The sequence below is a fragment of the Ursus maritimus genome, unplaced genomic scaffold (genome assembly GCF_017311325.1).
Source record: "Ursus maritimus isolate PB19 unplaced genomic scaffold, ASM1731132v1 scaffold_30, whole genome shotgun sequence".
Lineage (NCBI taxonomy): Eukaryota > Metazoa > Chordata > Mammalia > Carnivora > Ursidae > Ursus > Ursus maritimus.
The window spans coordinates 27,558,711-27,570,523 of NW_024425564.1; the positions used below are offsets into that span (position 1 = coordinate 27,558,711).

At 43.1% G+C, this 11,813-nt stretch overlaps 1 protein-coding gene across 1 annotated transcript in view; it reads left to right on the plus strand.

The window, feature by feature from the left end:
- STMND1 (stathmin domain containing 1) overlaps window positions 1–8,322 on the plus strand; it is a 24,542-nt gene extending 16,220 nt beyond the window's left edge. The window contains exons 4-5 of the mRNA XM_008692789.1: window positions 6,791–6,916; window positions 7,499–8,322. Coding sequence (XP_008691011.1) covers window positions 6,791–6,916; window positions 7,499–7,780 — 408 coding nt within the window. The 3' untranslated portion in view covers window positions 7,781–8,322. The remainder of the gene's footprint in view (window positions 1–6,790; window positions 6,917–7,498) is intronic.
- Window positions 8,323–11,813: the final 3,491 nt, after the last annotated feature.

Sequence of the window (11,813 nt, forward strand, 5' to 3'; positions counted from 1 at the left end):
AGGGAAAACAACCAACTGGGAATAAAAAGATGCATTATTTAAATTAAGTTTGCCACCTCGACCAAGTCACTTAAGTGTTTGAATAAAGGTAATTTCCTTCTCTGCGTGTAGGAAATGCTGAGAACTCACGAATAAAAGCCAAAGTGGCATTTTCTTTTGAAGAAGGAAAATATATCCTGCAGAAGGTATTCTGGGAAAGGAGAGGAGATTGCTACACCTCATGAATGATATTATCAGGCTGCCAGTAATAAGAGGATGTAGGGGGCAGGAGAAGGTAAAAATAGATTATATAATGGAAAAGATAATGCCAGTATAATGACAGTTTACATCTGGGCGACGCTATTGTGATACGAGGCACTTTAGAATACTGTATCTTATTTGAAAGTAGTAGAAGATGGGTCTTTAACATGGAAAAGGGGGGGAGAGATTTTTTTTTTTTTCCTAGCTGTAGGTGAGTCTCTGGGGTTCAGAAAAAAGGAAGGTGTGTCAAAAGGAAAAAGACAGGAGAGCAATCTGGAGGAGGATGGATTGTGGAAACTTTCAGCAGCGAAGCGATGCCTTCTTTAGGGAACCCTGATGCTAACAGCAATGGGAACAGCATTAAAACCTTTGTCAGTGAGTCAAACGCCAGAGATGAATGAATTCAGACAGAGACCTTACAAGGGCACCAGCAGGGTTAATTAATGTAAACTACATCGTGAAAGAAATGTATCTATTGAAAAATGAAAACTATGGGCTTGACTTGCAATAACATCGTTAAGTGAGCCCCAGATGAAGACCGTGTTCGTATTATATAGAAATGGAATGGTTGACTGGGGGTGTACTGGATGGTGACTAATATAACAAAATAAAAATTATAAAAAAAAAAAAAGAAAAAGAAATGGAATGGTTGGAATGGCGAGAATAACACCCTTCGTTTCTTTTGCCTTTTGCTTTGCAATTGGGCCACGATGTCCCAGCATAATCCAGATTTGCAACAACACCGCTGTGTGTTTTATTGCCCAGGGCCATGGTCCTTAACCTGGCTACACATTCGAATCACCAAGGAAGCTTCCGAAAATCCCAGGGTCCAGGGCCCACCTGGGACCAGTGGCTGGGGGTGAGCCCTGGCGGTAGTGCCCCCAGGTGATCCCGGTGGACGGCCGGGCTGAGAACCACTGCCCTGAGGTTTCCACCAACGTGGACACAGAGCCCTCAAATTCATCATAAAGCCAGAAAGGGTTAAAGCTTTTGAAATTGAATTCCCCCATTCATTGTGAAAAAGAATTCTAAAATATTCATGAAAATATGTTCTTATAATGTTATAATGCTATATATAAAAATATTACAATATAAATATACAATATATTGACATTATAATGTTATAATAATCATACTACATAATTGTTATATAATAATATATGTTATTAGATAATATAATATATAATAATTATATAATATAATTAATATTATAATGTCATCACGCATTTTCAGGTAGAGGACTAAGGGTATACCCAGGAATATATGGAAATAAAGGAGAGATACAATTGCTCGGTGTCACAGGTAAAGTCTCTCAATTCAGGTGTAGCTGAGAACGTATGTATATCAGACACCAGGTGTCTTCATATTTTAGGAAAAGTTAGGAGGCCAATGTCAAAAGATGAGTGAATACCGAAAGGAGGGACATACTAAGAACGGAAATATTATTAGACAGTTTATACTTTTAACCATCCAATATTTAATAATAGTTCATTGGATCATACTTTTATTTATACTATCATACTTAATTGGATAGTTAATTGGATCATACTTTTAACTATCCCATATTTAATAATATTTTTTTAGAAAAAAAAAAAAGAGAACAGATGATAAAATTGGCTGTAAAACAAACCAAAAAGGATGTTAATGTCAGCAGTTACTGCAATGTGATGAAGGAACTAGCTATGTAATACAATCTCTTCTCTGATACCAAAAAAATCTTTTCAGTCAAATATTAGAGGGGGAAATGAAATAACAAATGTGAGGCTACTTTAAAAACAAGACTTCTTATGTAGACCAAGAGTATAGATACAAGGGAACGTTGGACAGATCTGTCCCCTTCTGTAATTTGGTTCTCATGCAGAGAGACATATAAAAAAAGATTCTGTGAAGTGAAGGTCCTCCACACATCTTCTGAATCAGGGAAACCCCCCCCCCCCACTGCGGGCCAGTCTCTCCCTGGAGGTCCCCAGCAGTATCTGTCCCCCACAGGGTCCCATTCATCTTTTTTTCTTAATTGTTATCATTTGCTGGCTGGTAAATACCACGCAATTCTGTAGTGTGCCTCCCCCATCCCACCTCCAGATAACATGCTCTCGAGCAGATTCATACTAATAAAATTTACCCTCACTCAGAAGGAATTATGATGATATGTAAGGAATATAATATTAAGCTAAATATCAGACTAAGTGAATCTTTCAGTATGCTTTAAAACATATTAAGAAACTTAAGTGGCTGTATTATAAATGTGTAAGGACTTGATATACTCATGAAACTGTGTCTGGATTGGTCTAGACCTCTCCAAGAGATGTAATTGGCTCTCATTTATCCACGTTGGTATTATCCACTTGAGGTGTCTTTTCTCCCAAACTCTTTTTCCCCTGCCTCTTAGCCTATCCGGGGTGACCAAACACAAGACTCTGATTTCTCTATTGACTCCTTCTGTCTCTGGCCAATGTTTATTCCCTCCTCGGGGCAACGTCTAAGCTTGGGAACCCTCAGTACAGTGAGGGAGTTGGTTCACCTGGCATCAGAGTCTGTAACATTATTTGTTGAACCTCACAGGGAGGTTTTAAAGGAGGAGGACGTGGACTGGGTGAGACTAATGTCAGCTGACGCTGTGGCATTGCTGGGCGGTCTCACAGGGACGGAGCAGGAATGNCAGGAAACTCAGACCCGTTCTGTGCACAAGACTCTGGCGAGGGAACTTAGCCAAGGTAGTGCATTTGGGAGTCAATGATTAATTAAGGAAGCTCTGAGGAATCCACAGACTCTTGGCTGCAAGAAGGAGTACATACAAGCGAGAATGGCTGGAGACAAGATCCAAACGTCACCACAGCATCTTTGGGCGTGGCAGTCCTTTGCTGGTAATCTTAAAGAAAATCACTGAACTAGTAACTCCTATAGGTTTTAGAGTCGATTTTTTTTCCTGGAGTTTCTATGAGTAGCACCTCTCTAAGTGTACAGAATGTTATCATTGATATTTTCAAGTGCAGACAGTCGGTAAATCGTGACTTCAGAAAATCCAGTGGGAAAGAATACACCTATTTTCCCTTGGGTCTTTCAAGGCTTTTACTTAAAATGTCAAACTCAGGGAAGGATGAGGGCTGCGCAGGGAGGATTCCCTTCCGGAAGCAGGAGGAAGTACTTGATTCTGTGGGTATCGTCTGGGATAAAACCACAGGAAGGGTCCACCCAGACCGGAAATCCCAAGTCTCTCAGAACTACTCATCTACTCCCTTAGTAAGAGGCAGATTCCTGTGGAAAGCCTCACAGAGTCTTTCTTCATTGAATCTGGGATTACCATTTCATGTTCTTTTAGCCCTCTGTGAGTGAACTTCCCAAAAAACTGTTTTCATACTAATTTCACAGTATCTTTAGCTGAACCACCACAGCAAGAACGTCCCTCTTTGCAGCAAATGGCTTTTGCCAGCAGGGAGCCTGAGAGCCAATTGTCACAAAAATAATACAGTGATGGGGGAGGGGGAGCTTGCTTTGACAAACAGCCCACGGTTTTCATGTAGTGAAAAACTTCTCACCACATAAAACTGTCTGATGGCTGTAACTGAGCCAAAACTTCAACAAATGTTTCCCTCTGAAAGGCTTTCTGAGAATCATGGTTCTTAAAGCTGGAAGGAACCCTAGTGGTCCTCAGCCTCTATTTTTCCATGTGAGAAAACAGAGTCCAAAGACAAGAGGCGCCTTGTCTCAGGTGACACCGTGGGTACTAGTGGTCTACCCAGGTTAAAGCCCAGGCCTCCTGCTGGCCCCTTTCAGGTTCCCTTTCCTGCCCTTCAAGACAGATACTGTAACTTGGTGATGACTCTGTGTGCTCTCATTGAAAACAGCCACCGCTTGAAGACATGAACAGACATCTCTCCAAAGAAGGCATCCAGGTGGCCAAGAGACACAGGGAAAAATGCTCCACATCACTCAGCATCAGGAAATGCGAATCAAAACCACAATGAACTATCACCTCGCATCTGTCAGAGTGGTTAAAATCAAAAACACAAGAAACAACAGGTGTTGGCGAGGATGTGGAGAAAAAGGAACCCTCGTGCACTGTTGGTGGGAATGCAAACTGGTGCAGCCAATGTGGAAAACAGTATGGAGGTTCTTCAAAACGTTAAAAATAATGATCTCCCTATGATCCAGTAATTGTACTACTGGGTATTTGCTCAAAAAATACAAAAACAGTAATTCAGAGGGATACACCCACCCCAATGTTTATAGCAGCATTATCTACAATAACCAAACTATGGAAATGGCCAAGTGTGCATCTACTGATGAATGGATAAAGAAGATGTGGTATATACGTATGATGGAATATTACTCAGCCATCAAAAAGAATGAACTCTTGCCATTTGCAACGACAGGGATGGAGCTAGAGAGCATTACGCTAAGCAAAATAAAACAAGTGTGAGAAAGACAATTATCATACAATTTCACTCATATGTGGAACTTAAGAAACAAAACAAATGAGCAAAGGGGAAAAAAAAGAGAGTGACAAGCCAAGAAACACTCTTAACTATAGAGACCAAACTGACAGTTACTAGAGGGGAAGTGGGTGGTGGGTGCAGGGATGGGGAAATAGGTGAAGGGGATTAAGGAGGGCACTTGTCCTGATGAGCACTGGGTGATGTATGTTTAGTGTTGAATCACCCTGTTGTACACCTGAGACTAATATTACAGTGCACGTGAACTATATTGGAATTAAAATTAAAAACTTCATTAAAAAAGTCACTGCTTGGGGCGCCTGGGTGGCACAGCGGTTAAGCGTCTGCCTTCGGCTCAGGGCGTGATCCCGGCGATCTGGGATCGAGCCCCACATCAGGCTCTTCTGCTATGAGCCTGCTTCTTCCTCTCCCACTCCCCCTGCTTGTGTTCCCTCTCTCGCTGGCTGTCTCTATCTCTGTCGAATAAATAAATAAAATCTTAAAAAAAAAAAAAAAGTCACTGCTTTCACTGAAGGAAATGTAATTTCCATTTCCTGAGTGATTACTGTATACCTCCTTAAAAAAGAAATCCTATGAAATAAGTATTATTAAACCCATTTTTAAAATGATGGAAGGAAGGCTTACAGAGCTTAAGAACTCAGGCAAAGACACACCATGGCCAAGCAAGGCCCCAACCCAGGTCTGTCTGAGTCTCGGTTTGGTATCTTTTTCTATTGTGCTCGACCTCCTCTCTGCTGGATCTATTTTCAATATGGGCCGTCTTATAGTATAAAGAGGCAGTCTTTTAGATATTACAATGGATATCAATAGCTCCTTTGTCTTTAAAAGTCTTTAGAGAAATTACCTAGAAGTTCATTGAGACTTTCGCCAGTTGTCATAAATCTATATATTCTGACCTAGAAGGTTGTTTGTAGTAAATTAAGAGAAGAAGGCAAATGCAGAGCCTGGTGAGGGTATAATCCCATTTATGTTTGGTTTAACATTACAGATGTACTGCACATGCATATTTATATAAATATATACACATAGAAAATTCTGGAAAGACACATACCAGACTCTTTAAAATAGGTCATGCTGATGAATAGGACTGGAGGCCAGGTGGTTAAACAGAAGCCTAGGAAACTATTTAAGTATCGCTTTACTTTTTCATGACCAATGTATGTTATTAAAAAATTAATTTTAGGGGCACCTGGCTGGCTCAGTCAGTTAAACATCGGCTTTCAGCTCAGATCACGATCTCAGGGTCCTGGGATCCAGTCCCACATCCGGCTCTCTGCTTCTGCCTCTCCCTTTGCCCCTACCCCTGCTCATGCTCTCTCTCTCTCTCTCCCTCAAATAAATAAATAAAATTTTTTAAAAAATCATTTAAAAAATTAATTTTTAAAAAGAAAAAACATGTACATTAAAGCCTTCCTTATAAACCCTTTACAAAAATTTTACTTCTTTATAACTAGAAATTGTAATCAGCAAGTCATTATCCCTGCTTTGAACTACAGAAAGGGTAGTCAGTCCCGTGAAATAGTGGGGGGTTTTTCCTAATGTCATGAAAACATTCTCGAAGTCCTGAGGTCAAAGGCCAGCCCAGGGTCGCTGCTCAGTAATTGTTAATTCTCTCCTCTATGAGACCCAGAGTCCTAAAACCCTATCTCCATCCCAAATGGAAGGTGTTCGTGGCCTGTGGAATATTACAAAATGATCAGATTTAACTTTTTACCTTGAACTGCGTGTTCATCGCTCGTCTGCCACCTTTCTCTGCCTTGCGTGTGTTCTCCAGAATGTTTTCTTCTCCTGAACGCTCTTCTGGCTCCAGAAGAATCTTTGGAATCTTTGCATTCCTTCATGGATTTCTGGAAGAGCCTGTTTTTTGGTTGGTTTTTTTTTTTTTCCCTAAGCATCTAATAGACTTTTTTTTTTCCCCCTGAGGAATCAGTTCTGTTGTTCCCAGCGTGCACGTGGTGGTTTTTAAACTCTGCCAAAACACCTACTGAGATTTTTAGGACTGACATTTTACGCTGTGTGTATTCTGCCTCTCCCAGCTCTCTCCTCTGCCTCTGAATCATGTCTGTTTCTCCCTTTTGAACACTGTCTTCCTCCAGGTAAGCACCACGCCGCTGAGAAAGCCGCCCGCCAGGCTGAAAAAGCTTAAGATCAAAAAGGAAGCAAAGGCTTTCACAATGAACGACCTGGAACAGAAGATGCAGGCCGTGGAGAGGCGCAGGAAGGTACCTGAGCTGTCCCCAGAGCAGGCTGCCTGCTGAAATGCACTCACACTGGCCTTTCCAATCTACTGCTTTGAGATTCGGATCACGTGTTTGAGTGATCTGTATGCTTTCTGTGCTATATGTTTAATTTTCCTTTAATGCTCTCTGTGGGCTGCAGGAGTGAAGCAACGTCTCGAGGCCAGCTGAATGCTGGTAGCCCCAGGAAGCAATGTTTGCTTCTTAGTATGGAGTTTTCTTTATAGGGAAGAAGAAGAAAAGCTTCAGTTTGGGGGGGGAGGTGTGCAGACCATCAGAAGACACCTGGTCCCCATCACCCTCTGTCCCCCATCCTGCTAGGAAGCAGCCTTCACAGCTGTGGGCTGCCGACCTCTGTCTCCATCCGCCTACCTGGCTACTTGGAGAGCAAGGGCCACCCAGAAGCTCCGGGAGGGGAGGGAGTGTGTCTGTCCTCCACAGCAGTGCCTCAACCCGTGTTTGTGAAGTCACTGAATGATGAAATGGAAAAGTCCTACGGGTTTATTTCAGGTTTAGGCGTGGGGAAGTTACGTGGGCTCATTCTTCTTCTTCAATACTGCTTTTCAGACTAAAGAAGAAGACATAAGAAAAAGGCTAAGGAGCAACCGACTTCTGTCCCCGGCCAGTCGTCCGGAGACAGTGGAACTGGGTGGGGCTGAGGTCCCCTTTGCCCAAGCACTGGGCACGGTGACCTCTGCTGCATTTGAGCCGGCCCACCTACAGGGAGCAAAGCCCCTGAAGAGGAAGAAGAGCGATGCTGGCTCCAGGGGAAGAGACTTCCCTTATGAAGGACTTGGGGTGGTGGAGTCAGACCGGTCCTACAACCAAGCGGATGATGCATTTGAATAAAGCCACCTTCCGTGACTTTCGTGACAAGGGACAAGGTGCCCGTTCTCCCCGGTTGTGACGATCTTAGTGTGTCGTGTGTTGTTTCTGGCGGCCTGATCTCACCCCGCTGGGGTACGCGGGTGGAGGAATGGTTGTGTAAGCTGCATGGGCTGAGCTGAGCGGGGTAAGTGAGATGCTGATGCTAGCGAAAGGGAGAAAACCCAGAAGATCTGACTAGCTTCCATATGATAAAGTTGGCATTCTCCTCCAGCATGGCTCCGAACACCGTGAAGATGTCTTTATGAACACTTTCCAGCTTACATCAATGTGCCAGATGAAACCCTTCTTTTTGGCTCCAGGCCCTCGGCTCTGCCCACCCTCTGGGGGTTTACCCTCAGACAAAGTGCTCGGACGTGTCTTATGTATTTTAATGATCTGTGGGTTTCTTATCTGTATGTTTAGTTATTTCTTTTTAACTGTCTTTGTGTTGTGAAGGATTAAAGCCATATCTTGAAGCTGGTTGAATTATAGTTTCATCCATGTCACTTAAGCAAGCAATAGCCACTTCTGAGAATTAAGTATTGAAAAAGAAAAACTTCTGCTGGTTCTGGGGGGGTTGGAGGCTGTCCGGGAGGGGGGTGAGCTGGGAGGAGACCGTAATGTCAGTCAGTGCCTTACTTCCCTGTGGGCACTCTGAGCTGGGTTTGCTGGCCCTTATCTTACTGGAATTAGGCTTGGTTCTTCCCTCTGCTTTACCACATCCGATCATGGACGAGGTCCGATGCATCTCCATTCTGAAGATCTCTCCTCCCTTGCCACATGGTTCCCCTCCCACCACCCAGCTATCGGTCAACTGGATCACAACTTCTGTGGATCTTCAAACCACAGTCCTCTGGTTAAAACCCTCTCTTGGCCTCCTTCCACTGTCAAGATAAAGTCCAGACTCCTTTCTGTGACTGGTAAGGATCTCCACCCTCACACGCACCTGTCACACTCAGCACACTCTCCCTAGCCTCAGGGTCTCTGCACATGCAGAACCCTCCTTCCCCTCTCCCCCTCCTCCTATGTGAGCTGCCTCGTGCCTTCTTGTTGTTGGTGTCTCCATGCAGACCTCTTCCTCCAAAGCTCCCGGTCTGGGCTGGTGCCCCTCCCTCATAGCTGGCTTCGGCCCACTGGCCCGCTCATCTCTGCGCTTGCCACCCAGAGTTCCAATCGGCCCATATGTCTGAAACTTCCCCACTAGATATTTCAACATTAACAAGGCAAGAGACGAGTCTGTTTTTGTTCATGGTTGCATTTTTTTTTTTCCGAAGGTGAATGGCGCGTAAGTGCTGTGTAAATATTTTGTTAGCGGCTGAGTCCATGTACCCATACATCTTCCAGAAGCAAGACGGCCCCAGAAGATGGGAACCACTAGCTGGGGGCAGTGCCAATTTGACTTGGGGACCCCAAGGCACCTCCAGTTTAGGCTTTCCTTTTGGGGTATTGTGTTCCTATAGCCTATAGGACTGAGGACTCCCACAGCCGGTGAGGCACGATGGTGGTGCTGGCAAGGGGCTTTCGTTCAAAACTCATTCCAGAACAAAGCCTTTAAGAACCTTTAAGAGTGTCCTTCATACAGTGTGACCTGGAGAGCCCTGGTCCAGGACTCCCTGTGTCTCCATTACCTTATATGTTCATTTAGGATAACCACTTTGATGAAGTTGTACCGAATGAAATAATGGGTTTAAAAGTACTACTTTTAGGGGCGCCTGGATGGCACAGCGGTTAAGCGTCTGCCTTCGGCTCAGGGTGTGATCCCGGCGTTATGGAATCGAGCCCACATCAGGCTCCTCCGCTGTGAGCCTGCTTCTTCCTCTCCCACTCCCCCTGCTTGTGTCCCCTCTCTCGCTGGCTGTCTCTATCTCTGTCGAATAAATAAATAAAATCTTAAAAAAAAAGAAGTACCACTTTTAATCCTTCATGACACAAAGAGAATTAAAAAAAGAAAATTAAACATACAGATAAGAAACATACAGATCATTAAAATGGCATCCAGAATATGCCATAATATTATAGAATATTATTGATATAAAACCCCACATAAGCAACATGATGTTTTCCAAAATCTCTCCTGAGATTTTTCTCTGGAGATTAGCTTGTGGTGACAGGTGCTAATCTTATAAAATATCAGAATAGCTAAAATGACTGCATTAGGGCACTTAAGAAAAGACTTGGGTATCATTCAGACCTCTGTAAATAATAAAATTTAAGTGACCAAAACAGACATCAAATGCAAATGTATAGTAACTGTTGGAAATTAAATCTCCCAATTTGATAAATACTCCAATAATACTTTCTCTTGAACTTTCATGCTCTTGCCCATGCTGGTTATGTGACTTGGGGACGTGTCTGTTGAATTAAAACACACGCACTGTAGATGTGAACATCACTGATAACGCCGGCTGGAAACCTCTCTAGATATGGAGTCAAATACGTCCGAGTCACACTCCCTGAATGACCAGCTGCGTAGTTACTTAGTGAGAACCACTTGAACGGGGTGGGAAGAGAGGCAATGGAAACAGACCCCTGGACAACGGAACGGCTCTAAAGCTCTAAGTATATCACTCCTCACCCCAACAAGCAGAGGCGTTAGGGACAGGCTCAGAGGATCCAAGCACCTCCCGCCTTCACGGAGCTCAGGCATCCACCGAGGCGCCCCCGGCGTTTGAACCCACGCACGCTGCTCCCAGCGCTATCGACCCCTCCCTGCAACACACTTTTTTAACTTCAAATGTAAATGGGACTTTTTTCCATGATCATCTTTTTTTTTTTAAGGATGATTTATACTGAAGAGTAATAGAAAAGAAAGAGATTTCTAAAATAGAGCCAATGGAATCACGTTAATTTTACATGTTGGAATAACATAATTGGCTTTCTCATTCTTAAAACATAAACTTTTGAACAACCACCAGCATATTTCGACTCAAATCCAGCCACAACCTTCAGGAAGTCCTGAGTCAGGAAGACGAGATTAGGTAAATGTCCCTCAAATCATTTTAACGGGGGGCAACGGAAAAATGCCCGTATAGATTTCCTTGGGAGAGATGATCCAGTCCTGTCTAATAGAAGGTAACCTTGATGTTTAGTAAGTCCCCCAGTGTTTTGGGGGGGAAAACACTTATGGATAACTTATATCTAAAATAATATTTAAAAGGTATATTTAAAATATTTCACATATATTTAAAACAATACACTTTGTAAGATTCTTATGTTAGATCAAAAGTAACTGCAATCACAGGAACAAAAATAGAATTTATCCTAGAGTGTTTCTATAGGGATTACCAGTAATTTATGACTGGGCCTATTTCCATGTTTGTTATTCCTACCCATAAACAGCTAGTATTTGAAGTAGTAATTATGCGGTAAATACTGCAGTTTAATGGTGTGCGATGGTAAAGATCTCTGGATAGATCCCTTTGCACTCACATCACCTGCAGACGCCACACTTCCTTGTAGGACGTCTCAGGTCAGGAAAGGGCATTAATTATTTTAAAATAAACTGTGGGAGAGGACAGTTACGGTCTCGCTGGGTCGCTTGTATTTGCTTTTTAAAAATAATAGCTGCCTTTTTTTTTTTAATTATGTAAGTAAGATGGAATGGCAAACGCTGAAAAACATAAGAAGCAAAAAAAAAACACCAGGAATCCCACGTGTTTCCTAAGCTAAGATAACTGCTGGGAACATTCTGCTGGCTATACTAACACTCTTCCCCAAAAAGGGACTCATGGCAGTATTCTGTAGCTGCCTTTTAATTCAAAGTACAAGAGCCCCTGGGAAGAGATAACTCGTTTGAGCGGTATCCTTCTTAACCATATAACACTGTTTCGTTTTCTTAGTACATTTCTTTCTTTTTTTTTTTTTTAAGATTTTATTTATTTACTCGACAGAGATAGAGACAGTCAGCGAGAGAGGGAACACAAGCAGGGGAAGTGGGAGAGGAAGAAGCAGGCTCATAGCGGAGGAGCCTGATGTGGGGCTCGATCCCAGAACGCCGGGATCACGCCCTGAGCCG